General features: G+C 46.7%; 2 protein-coding genes across 3 annotated transcripts in view; one reads left to right on the plus strand and one right to left on the minus strand.

Annotated features, from left to right (window-relative positions):
• Positions 1 to 12500, minus strand: part of WNT1 (Wnt family member 1) — a 194749-nt gene that overhangs the window by 9512 nt on the left and 172737 nt on the right. The gene's annotated exons all lie outside the window — the stretch shown is intronic.
• Positions 1760 to 12238, plus strand: LOC147028207 (protein Wnt-6-like). Of its 2 annotated transcripts, none has more exons than XM_085878389.1 (4): positions 1760 to 2507; positions 3773 to 4086; positions 4823 to 5136; positions 9597 to 12238. In XM_085878389.1, exons 1-4 carry the CDS (start codon positions 2431 to 2433, stop codon positions 10056 to 10058), a joined length of 1167 nt encoding a protein of 388 aa, XP_085734515.1. In that variant the 5' UTR covers positions 1760 to 2430; the 3' UTR covers positions 10059 to 12238. The 2 variants fall into 2 exon arrangements, with proteins under 2 accessions (XP_085734515.1, XP_085734516.1); XM_085878390.1 differs by having other exon boundaries at positions 1764 to 2507; positions 3777 to 4086.

The raw sequence follows: 12500 nt of genomic DNA on the forward strand, positions 1-12500 counted from the left end.
AATCCCTCCATGCACGGTGCATACCGAACCCCTCCATGCACGGTACATACTGAACCCTTCCATGCATTATCCATACTGAACCCCTCCATGCACGGTAAATACTGAACCCCTCCATGCACGATCCATACTGAACCCCTCCATGCACGGTACATACCGAACCCCCACACACTTTATGCACCATGACCACCCTCATGTACAATACACACCAAACCACCCACATGCATTACACACCCTAAACCTCGCACACACATGATACCCACCAAGCCCCTACATGCATTATGCATCCTGAACCCCCGCTTGCATGATACACAACAAACACTCGCACGATCCTTGCACACGATATATCGCGATAACAGCACGTGTCATCCCGATCACCACTTGCAAGATAGATCATGACTCACACACGCTGAACCCCACGCCCCCCCCTCCCCTGCGAACAATACATCCCAACAATCCCTCCTGTGTTCATTTACATTTTAGGTGTAAATGTATACCATTATATATATATATATATATATATATATATATATATATATATATATATATATATATATATATATATATATATATAGCTCCAGGATATAGCATCTTGTCTGGACCCGTACAACGATTCCCTAATGACACCCGTTGACCCCCTGAACAACGCTGGATCGTATTCTCTCTGAACGAAGAGCCCAAGAAAGTTAGAATCGCTGGCAGGTAGAGGTAGTCGTGATTCGAGCCGGTGTGACTCTCTACGAACTCTTCTTGGCGGATCGAGTTCCACGCGCCTGCAGTGACGCGTGGGTTCTCATGATGGCGCCACCGCATCAGCAGCAGCACGAGAGAAGCGAGCGAGCGAGCGAGCGAGCGACGCCTTGGGACGGAGAAGGCGCTCGAGCGTAGCGCGGATCATGTGCCGACGACATGAGAATGAAATGTTACACCCCGAGCGAGGGTGCGGAGCCCGCGACAGGCGCCTCGTCCGCCACTTCGTCGACCTGTTAGAACCGTCGGATTAACGCCGATGGATTGAACTAGTAGTATTGCAGGATAGCTCATCCGATTAGAAACGGTCCGTTTGGAAAGATTAGCAGCATTAGCGCCGTCTCGGCCGTCCGGTTGGAGCACATCTGCGATGGCGAGTTAGCGCGTTGTCGTCGCTTATATTCGGCGCGCAGACCCTAAGGAGTCAGCTCATGAGACTCCGAGCAAGGCTCACGAAGAATGAGCCCTTCGGACTTCTTCGTCCTTTGGACGACGGACATGAACACGAATAATCCAAGTGATGGGGTGTGCACAAGTTTGATGGTTCGATGCGTGCGTGCGTGCGTGCGTCCGCGTTCGGGCGTTGTTTGAATAAAATCATCCATTTTAACCCGGGACAGCATGAAACGGTTACCCGCGCTGAATCGAATCGCGTAACAACCGTTAAACATCGTGACATTTTATTCATCTCACGTGCGACTGATCATATAAACGCAAAAACAAACAAACACGTGAATGCGTGCGTTTCGTTCCGCCTTTTGAGACTTTGCCGAAAGTTATCGCGTGTTTGCATCGTTCCGCAGAGCAAAGGAAAGTGGTTTGGAAAGCCTGTCCGAATCTGTCACGCATTGTTCGCTTTTTCTATTATAGTCCAATTTCTGAGTCGTTGCCCGAGCGAACCCCGCACGGTGCGGCTCTCCTTGCGCCACGACGCGCGCGGTACAAAGGACGCGAGGGGTTCCGCCGCCCGAGGCGAGGACCGTCGGGAGGAGGTGCAGGCGGAGAGGGGGGAGGCGGGGGGAGGTCAAAGGAGCCACGTCTGTGCCTCGCCGTACCGGCACCACTTTTCCGCTCAAAGCGCCTTTCGAACGGGGCTGGGAGTAAAGGCGCAGCTATGACGCCGCGCCGCGCATTCCTGCTACAAGGACAATCATTGCGTTAGCTGTTTGGCACACCGTGAGTATTTCAGAAGCCAGCGGGACACGAACGCGAAACTATTTAAATCGAGCTCCGAGCGGATCTTCTCCCGCACAGGCTCCACTAGGCTGCTCCTTCACGGCAACCCCAGCCCAAGGTCTGCGTTTGAATCTACGGCCCGGGCAAACGCTCTGCCGCGGAGGTAGCGGTGCTGCTGGTAGTGGCGCCGGTGGTGTTGGCCGCGCCCACCTCCTCCCAGTGGGGCGCAGGTAGCGGGTGTGCTGTGACGTCGTACAGCCGGTGCACGCCGTCACGCACGACAACGAGTGGCCGGACGCACGCCTTTCGAACGACTCATCGAGAGACACGGAGCGACGGGAGATTGACGGGGGAAAAAAAGAATAAAAAATGAGAGGGAGCAGCGACGCGTCGACTCCCGGGACGAGCGGAGTGCCCTCTTCGAGCCGCCCGGTCGGCGCCGTCTCGGCGGACTGAGCCATCGTCCGTGAGAGCCCCCCGTCCCCCACCTTTCCGTGAGCCCGGATCATGGCCCGGGTGGTCGGTGCAACGCTCGCGGTCTTCCTCCTACTCCTGTACCCAAGCAACATAATCGGCCTTTGGTGGTAAGTGTGATCGACGCGGGTTCAGTGGGAGGAATGGATTGGCGTTGAGAAATTGAAGTTTGCAAGCTTTGTGCAAAGTGCCTGTTTCATTGTTTGTGCACATACATTGAGTAAACAAATCATTGCTAGAACTAAAGTCAATAATTATTATTATTATCTTTACTTTGACATCCTTTCGTAACTAAATACGACAATAGGATCGACATCGCAACTAGAACAAGATGTAAAATTTCACGCTGCGACTTTCAATCAAATTGCCATCTCGAGTCTTCAAAGATCTAATGAAACTCTTCGTTTTAAATGAGAAACTAAAGTTGTGAAAACGAGCTCACTGGAGACGCCAACAATGTGATAAATTTGATGGAATTACACGTCCTTGGCTATAGTCACAACACACGGCGAGAAACGCGTCAATAACCTTCACGGCCGTTCAGCACCGCCCGAGGTGGGTGGGTGTGGGGGGGGGACAGGAGGCGGGGGACCTGGGGGTCTTCTCACTCATTAATTCTCTGGAACTTCAATTAAAAACGCTCATCGCACGAGCTTTCCACGGATCTCATCTGGAACTGCGAATGATTCTTTTTAATATTACTGAACGTTCATGCAATCGTAATTGAGATGAATTCGAAAGCAATCAGCTGGAAAGCGAAACCGTTGCGCCTTTTGCGCAATTTCACCAGTTATTCCGGAAAGGTGTAAAAGTGTATATTCGTCGATAAAACGCACCGATTGATTAAACCTTCTTGTTATGTTTCTCGATCGTTTCGTTTTTGCCATGGTTATCGAGTTGAAATACCGCTGGAAATTAATGCGTAAAAAAGTTTTGCTGCGTGGTGACGCGAGAGCACGTTCTTCGCGCACCACGTGCCGTGCGAACCGTTCTGCCGGATAATGGATAGGACCGAGCGCCGTGATGATGTCCGTGCGCTCTTTCGGTGGATTGCACACTCTCCCAACGCTTTTTGTCAAGTTCGGTAATCGAAATCACCTTCTGTCCAAATGTTGTCCGTCACGGACACTCCGCGATTTGGTGTAAAATGTGTCTGGAAAGCTTCAGCAAAGCCGGCCAGACACCAAACACTATTTGGTGGGAAATATTTTGTGTGTGAACGAAAAAAAAAACAACCCTTGAGAGTTAAAAAAAAATAAAATAAAATAAAATATAATATATAACTTAGCTCGGTGCTGTCATGACTGATGTTCGAAAGGAATTCAAATCTTAACGTTAGCCGTGCCCTTGAGAGGCGCTGCGCCTGTTGCGCCAGGGAGGGGGGCGGGCTCGCCAAGGCGCGTGCTGCGGCCCGGGGTGGCGATCGCGCCGCACGGCTGCCTGCCCGTTCGTGCTGCGGGCGGCGCAGGGCCGTGGGCAGCCCGCTCGTGATGGACCCGAACAGCATCTGCCGCAAGACGAGGCGCCTGGCGAGCAAGCAAGCGGAGCTGTGCGTCAACGAGCCCGAGGTGGTGCGCGAGGTGATCAAGGGCGCGCGTCTGGCTCTGCGCGAGTGTCAGCACCAGTTTCGTCACCGTCGATGGAATTGCAGTGGACATGTCAAGTACTTCGGAAAAGTGCTTCAACAAGGTGAGGAGCTCCGCGGCGCGACCCCATTGGTGCAGACTATCCAAAGGTGTATCGAATGTCCACCAACCCTTTCCATTCGACGCGACAGAGTCTGATCTGTCCATAAAAGGCCGTCCTGCGGGACATTGCAGCAGGCTGTTTCATCATGTTTCCCACTGTCCTTAGAAAGGGATGTTAAGCCAGCTGTCCCACCCACACTCACTCTTGGACATATGAAGACCCAATCACACATTTCGAGAAAGAATTTGCCACACCAAATAGCACAAGTTCATGGGAAATAAAAAAAAAAATCAATTTAGAGACCTATTTGATTTGAAACTTGTTCGACCTTGAGTAGATGTCAAGTTTAAATCAACCACAATGAACAACTTACACTGCAGAACGACATCAGGCCATGATCCATTGCTTGTTTTACCAAAAAGGTGAATGTCACGATATTTTTGAGTAGATTCACTTTTTAAAAATCCTACGACATGATCCCATAACAAAAGCAAATCCTCTTGATATCTCATGAGATTCTCATTGTTTTTTGTGTATTTTTTTAAGTAGATCTTAGAAATCATATCAAGAGATTTTTGTAATGCACTCAAACTACTATTATTCAATGTTCACAAATCAATCTTGGATGCTTTTCGAGATCCTGTAACAACGTTGTGTTGAATCTTGAGCCTTTGATATGCTGCCAGACGATGCACCCACCCCGGAGCCTCTAAGACCTCACTTGTTCTTGTCCCAGACATCAGAGAGACGGCTTTCGTATCAGCCATCACCGCGGCGGGTGTAACTCACGCTGTGACCCAAGCGTGCAGCATGGGGGAGCTTCCATTGTGCGACTGTGCCAAGCCCCAGGGTCACCTTCCAGCAGCCGCACAACGAGAGCTTGAGCAGCACCCTGGCCGCGGGAACACCGCGTGGGAATGGGGTGGTTGCGGAGATGATGTTCAATTCGGATACGCAAAGTCTCGCCAATTCATGGACGCCCACTGGAAAAAGGGCGGCAGTGACATTCGCACTCAAATCAACCTGCACAACAATGAAGCTGGACGCTTGGTAAGCACTGGATCAGCAGGGTCTTGAGACCCTTATAGGGTCAGCATGGCCTAATGTGCATTGATTTGAGTAAACACTTTAATCAACCACCTTTTTAAATTATAGGCCTGAAGATAGTTTGAAAACCATCACAATTATGCTTATCCCTTAATAGTCATCCTCAACGATGCTTTGTTGGAGATCCCTGGATCTCATTTCAATTCACCATCTCTGGCTTGGCTATGGAAAAGGGGAATCGATATATTATGTACGCAAAATCTATAACGTTGTTGATCCTCCCAACCCCTCTTTCCATTTCCCATATAAAGTTAAAAAAAATTATCCTTCATTCTTTTGTAATTCATTCGTTTTGTCGTCGTTCCACCCCAACCCCATCCTTTGTGTCCCCCCCACCTAAGCCTTACCAGGTCATGAGCCTTTCCTTTATTCTTTCTGAATCCTTCAAGATACAGTTTATCATTTCTGTCCTCCATAACCTCATCCCCTTTTTCAATAGGCAGCTCATCTACTCTCATTCATGTTATTTGTGTGATGATGTTTTACACCTGCTCCACTCCCTTTGTGAGTTTGTAAAGCTGACACCATCTTTAATTTACCTCTTCCATGAGCTTTGACCTCTGTATATAACCTCCTCCCCCTTTCCTCCATCCTCTTTCCTAAGTGGCCCCAAACACTCCTTTTTTATCTTTCTTCTACCTTTCTACCTTTCTTCATTTTCTCATACTTTTTTTTCTCATTTTGTACCTCTTCCCCGGTAATGTTGCTATGTGGTTGCCTCGTAACCAACCCCCACCTACAGCTGAGCAATACAGGAAGGAAAGAAAGAGACAATAGTCGAGACATTTATATAAAAAGTGATTCAATGAAATGTAGGAACAGTGGAAACTCTTAACGTTCTTGAAAATTCCCACCTAGTGATGTGATGATACATCAAACATGTTTATGGATTACATCATTGGGACCATGTCCAATTGATAAACATGTGGCTCATGATGTGGCCTCCATACCCCTTCACTTCCCCACCAACTCACTACCGAATTGCTTACATGGTGTGTAGATTGCCCCAACAACAATCTTGCTGTGGTGGAAATGGGAAGAGTGAACCGACGGATACATTTCAAAGGGTTCACAAAAGAGTTATCAGAGTGTGACCCCAATGGGCAGGAGGTGAGTGGAGGCTGGGGGATTAGCCTGAGCTCATGAGCCACTCAGCTGCAGTTTGGTAAATTAACTCAACATCATCAAGGCTACATACGAGGCTGCATTACATGAGGAGCAATCTCATCACAGGATTTAGAGTTTAATTTTGAGGCTTCATATCGAATATAAACTCCTTCAGTTCTGCGACGAGGCAACAAATGTCGTACTGGCTATTTCCGTTTCGATCCTGACCAACTGTGGTCTGTGCTGTTCTTGCTACACACTGTGGTCCACCAGCAGATCTGGAGAGGTAGCTGTGATCATTACAATGAAAACCAGAACGGCACTCGAAAGAGCGCTTCCCTCCGCCAGGCTGAACAGTTTACGTTTTGTATCCCACTGAGAGGCCCGATCTGGATTCAGACCTGAAGCCACATCTAATCAGTTTGTTCCTGTCACCGACTCAACTCATCCACCAAGTTTTGTCATAATCCGTCAATACTACTTTTTGAGATAACATGCTATGTATAGTTTTTGGCCCAATCTCTCAATGGTGAAGAATCACTTTAAAAAAAAAAAAAAACATTTCATTCACCAAAATCTAATCAATTCATCCTTGTTGAACACTTAATCTGTCCACCAAGTTTTGTCCGAATCCATCCGTCACTTTTTGAGATATCCTGCTCACAGACGGCCAAGGAGGGGTGAAAACATAACCTCTATCCATCTTTGGTGGTGGAGGTAATAATCTGTTATGTTCAGCCTTCGCATAGTCGGAAGGTTTGTGCGTCTTTTAATAGTTTTACCTTCATAAAGAAGGAATCTTGTTGAGATACTGTCTCTACATTGTGTAGACCAAACAAAGACCTCCAATGAAATAATTTGTAGGCGTCAGTGTGCATGGCAACAGAGATACTTTTAAACGTTTTTTGAATCGTCCTTTCATATGAATGTGTCCTCCATAGAAAGATTTATTTCTGATTCAAAACAACACTTGTTGAATTTCAACAACTCTCCTGATGCCGGCCATGTTGGGGTCTATTTCAGTAGCTCCCTTTTCCATTGACCCTGTCAAGCTGTGGAGTCCTCCTGCCCTACTACCGATGTAATATCTTTGGATACATTTCCCTCTCCGCAATAATGTCTTGTTTACGTCCGTGGTCTGACTCCCTCCAGTCTGTGATGACTGTGTTTGAGGCCCTCTCAGTAAACTTCAGCTTCCTCCTCTCCATCTGCCCTGGCTCTCTTTTCATAAACTCCGATGAAGACAACTGCACTCTTCCAGCTGGTGTGCCATCGGTCATCACACACTACGAAGCATGGTATTGCAGAAAAGGGCTTTCTGCGACACCCTAAGTCTTATGAAATCTGTTGGATTAGATTCCCAATCCATATCTCCCCTAATTGTGACAGCCCCACTCTCTGCTTGAATTGATCAGGCCCAACTTCCCCTCCAAGTTTTCCTGCTCTTCCTCAGCTACTCATGGCTTCTCAGATTGTGGCCTCTTGAAGGTATCTGTCTCTCTGAAACTGCCAAGATGCTGCCAAGTTTGGCAATTTAATCATGCCGATTGGTCTGTCGTACAATTGACCATCTCTTCCAGTGATTTGTCCATTGTCTCCCCATCTCTGGGCACAGACAGTGTCTGGGACTAATTTCTCAACACTTCTTTCCTTCTCTCCTTAATACCTTCAAGTACCCCACCCAACATCCCATCCCTCGTACTATGATACATGGGGTGAGGAATTTGCAAAAAGAGCACCTTGCTTTTTCCTAATTCTTATTAAAACAAATTGTTTACAGAAATATCGTCTCATTGGGGAGTTAAACACCAGGGGGGATCATGTCAATAGACATGATGGACAGCGGATCAATGTCATATGGACAGAGGATCAAAGGGGAACAAGAAAACACAGACATCACATAGCAATGGATGTGTGGTGGAAAGGAAAGGGGTGGGAGCAGGGAGTTGGGCGTCAGCAAGAGTTGAAGAGAGTTGGGGTAGGTACGGGAGAAAGCATGAGGTGATGATGGGCAGCACTCTTTAAAGACTAAAGGGACCACCAGGAGCCAACAAACAAACACGGTAGAGAGATGAGTGAATGGAGGTGAGCGTTCAGCTTGAAGTTGGGGAGGGTAACCGGGTGTGTAATTAGTCGAATGTCAGGCCTGACCAGCTGCTTCCAGAAAAGACTAGGGCCAGAGCGGTTCACCTTGGCTGACCCCACAATAAGGTGGAATAATTGTGGCCATTAAAGAAGAAAAGGATGAAGAGGAAGAACCAGGTGTGTAATCTTGGATGAATATGTGGTGCAACCGATACAGGCAATGGGGGTGGTGGGGGACAGACTTACGAGGCCGCAGGAGGAGTGAGGCCATAATTTAGGCAATAGAAAACTCACAGTCCACCAACCTGCCTGTGGTGGGTGAGAAACAGACCATGAGACTCGGTGTCCTGCTGAGAGGTGCCAATAACACGAGATTTCTGGACTAGATTGCTTCCACGGGAGGAAGATAGAAAGTGGCTGTATTATCCCAGAGTGGAGACCTATACTTCATGATACTTGAGAGGAAGATCTTATACATTGTAATGAGCTCAGGCTGAGAGTGGACTTACCTCTATTGAGAATACCCAGGTCTTCGAGGCCGGTTTGGAGACGTGGATTGCCCAAGACAGGTTATAACAGACAGTGAGACCCAGGAGTTTCAGGGACTGCACCTCTTCCAGGTGTTGGCCAGGGCATTTAATTATTACAATTTGACACACTTTGAATGGAATATTGTGTTACCACTGGATGCAGGACATCTTCAAAAACCATTATACAGAACGAGTAATGACATGTACCTGTATTTTTCCATGAAAAGGGAGCTCAGCTTGTCTGTTTATGGAATTATGGGATAAGAGTTTTGACAATGAGTATGCATCCTTGGCCTACATGCTTTCCCATTTCAGATCACCCTCTACAACTGCCTGTCTGGTACATTGGGCATCCAACATATTATTTTACGCAACAATGTTTCTATTCTTCCAAGCATATTTAGAATATTCCCCCTTTGTCACATTAGGAACTCTCTGCGGGCCTAAAAGAAAGCAACACGGGTTTTTTTGTCATGCAAGAATGTTTTTGGACTTCTGTGGATGCTTTTGCTTTCATTTCATATTTTAAATCTTGAGCTATGTTCATTTGACATGATCAGCAAAAACCTTTTCTGATTGGTTCCTCAAAGCATGACATCATTATATGCTGCTCTTGCAGTGAAAGATAACTAAATATGTGGTCGCATTCAGCGTTTACTGTGGTTGTGGTGTGTGCACCAGGCGGTGAGCAACTTCATGCTTCTGGAGTGCAAATGCCACGGGCTTTCGGGATCGTGCGCGCTCCGTACGTGCTGGCGCAAGATGCCACCCTTTCGTGATGTGGGCAACCGACTCAAGGACCGTTTTGACGGTGCCTTTAAAGTCATGGGCAGCAATGACGGACGAAGCCTCATTCCCGTGGGTCACAACATCAAGCCTCCGGGCCGGCACGATCTTTTTTACTCGGCGGAGTCGCCGGACTTCTGCACGGCAAACCGCCGTACGGGTTCTTTGGGAACGCGAGGCCGCCTGTGTAACAGCACGGCACCGGGGGTGGGAGGCTGCGATCTCCTCTGTTGTGGTCGAGGCGCCCGCCAAGAGACTCTCAGCATGCAAGAGAACTGTCAGTGTCGCTTCCAGTGGTGTTGTGAGGTGCACTGCAAGAACTGCACCGTGCAGCGGCAGGTCAGCATCTGCCTGTAGTGAGTGACAAAGGCCAGACTGGAGAGATGAGACGCACGTCTCTTCTTGAGGGTGCCTTCCGTGGGGGCGAGAGTACCATGCACTTCCTCGAGAGCGCAACCTTCTGGGGAGAACTGTGGGGATTGCAGGCATTGCAAGTGCTTTTGATCCTTTTGCAGTGGACTGATCACTGAAGGGGGGAAATTGGTGGCAAAAGGACACATATATATATATATATATATATATATATATATATATATATATATATATATATATATATATATATATATATATATATATATACACACACACACACACACACACACTGGTCCTCTCTGAAATAGCAATACATTATATACATAATGGCTGCATTAAATGTAGATAATGTTTGAGGAAAATTATCTGAAGTACATCAAAATAAAATAGAGATTTATCATTCACTTGGCTGCAACTTCTGAGCCCAATTTTATTTTTTTTATTTTTTCCTTTGAAACTTTAGACGAGTTCAACAGGCCTTGGCAAATTGGTCCTTTTAGTCAATTATAGTGCATCGCGTCCCCCCCCCCCCTCAACACAAATATATCAGGGAAAGCAGGGTGACACGGACCCGTGGGGACTAGACCTCGAGGAATAGTACTGTATATCTTCGGGGGTGGCAAAGACAAATACTTCAGTATATCTTTGTGTGCTTTAATGATATTTCATTTAATTGATTTTAGTGAATAATGGCTCTGATCTTGTTGGCTTGTAGGACATTTGAAAAATATACCCCCAAATAGCCGAAGCTGGAATTAGAATTGCCCTTGAGTGGTCTCTAATACCCCCCCCCCCCATTCTTCTCACTTTGTATTTCAATCATGTGTGCAGTCTGTGATGTCACTGCAGACTTATTGGAGAAATACAAAATGCTGGTATGTTAGATTTCCTCAACTCGGCCTTTGTGACCAATATGATCTCGACTTGCAGGCCCAATGGCCAAGCAAGTCATGTCGGGCGAGTTCAGGTGCTCGATAACATCTCTGTCGTGTTTCGGGTTACCTGTCCACATTTAATGTAGACATTCATGCATTTTGGAGAGTGTACAAAGTGGTTGTATGTGAATTTTGCTGCCACTACCTAGACAAGAACGTGCTTGGGGGGGCTATGTATCCTATATCACCATAGCAACACAAACTTGGAGAGATAGATTAGAGTATATTCAGCGGTTTATTTTCCCAACATACGATTTACAGGCTATGTAGCTGTATCTGTGTAGCGTGCATGAGAAGTATAACTCAGACATGTTACCGTGTTAACATTACGACGTCAACTCCGTGGCGGTCGTTTCTGATCAACGGGTTCGAGGTAATCATACAAGCATTCATTCATAATCGTTCATGCATGCATCTTTCGATGTCATGAAGAAGCAACATACTAGTCATGTACTGCAGACGTACGAGATGAGAGCGCGTAAAGTTCCAGACAAAGATTAATATAATCCTTGTACATACCTGACGAGTCTCTCCGAGTCGTGTGAGTAGTCTCTCCGAGAGACCTCCTTTTGCTCCTCCTCACCAGACTGAGCTCCTTGTAGTGAAGAACGGAAGATACAGGAATTACTCACTGATCGGACGAATCCCGAGGACGATGGAGACCGTTTCTGTGTCACGTGTCCGTGTGGGAAGGGGGAACTCTTTAGTAGGAAAGAAACCACAAATCTGAGTGAAGTATAAGTCTGTCTGCTGCCTGGTAGCCTGTCTGAGAGTTACATAACCACAATGTTTTGGCTTACCTCGTGAACATATTTCAGGTGAACTTTATTTCCTCACCCTGTTCTTAAATATGGTTCTTATATGAATGTATATGGATGTTGTATGGCTTCTCCACAAGTGATGGTTACAACGGTTTCACAGCTTATCATGAACTAAACTCCATAATCACTTCGCGGCAGTTCTTTCGGGGGTTTCATCATGCAGATAACTATATATGATGCAGATATAACTGGCTTTTCATTGAGAAATTACACGTGATGTGTTGCATGCCTGCTCGAAAACAAACTGCTCATTATTATGTGTATATTTACTGAGATGATGTCTGGCGGACACTTGTCCGTCTTGAGGGTCACATGCCACAATGTGTTGGCTGATTCATTCATTCATTCATACATCTGGAACGAGGTTTGTGTTTGTTCTAACCGGATTAAAGATTCAACCACTTTAAAACGTTTGCTGCTCTCATCCTCCAGTATTGTGTTTCAGTTACTCGAGTCATTTGCTCAAGTTCAGTGATGGTTAGGAGTGGATTCGTTCAAATAAACACCCGTATCGAACACCGATAAATGCACTTTCAAGGTGAAAGGGGAAATTCGACAGATGCAAACAATTCTTACAAAGTTTGTCGATGTTCGTCCATATCAATTAAGTTATTTTAAAGTTATTTGATATAAATTCGATTTCCATTCAATGAGAAACGTCTCTCTCTCGA

Source organism: Eptatretus burgeri, chromosome 4, assembly GCF_056783735.1.
Source record: "Eptatretus burgeri isolate ZD-2024b chromosome 4, Ebu_testis_v1, whole genome shotgun sequence".
Classification (NCBI taxonomy): domain Eukaryota; kingdom Metazoa; phylum Chordata; class Myxini; order Myxiniformes; family Myxinidae; genus Eptatretus; species Eptatretus burgeri.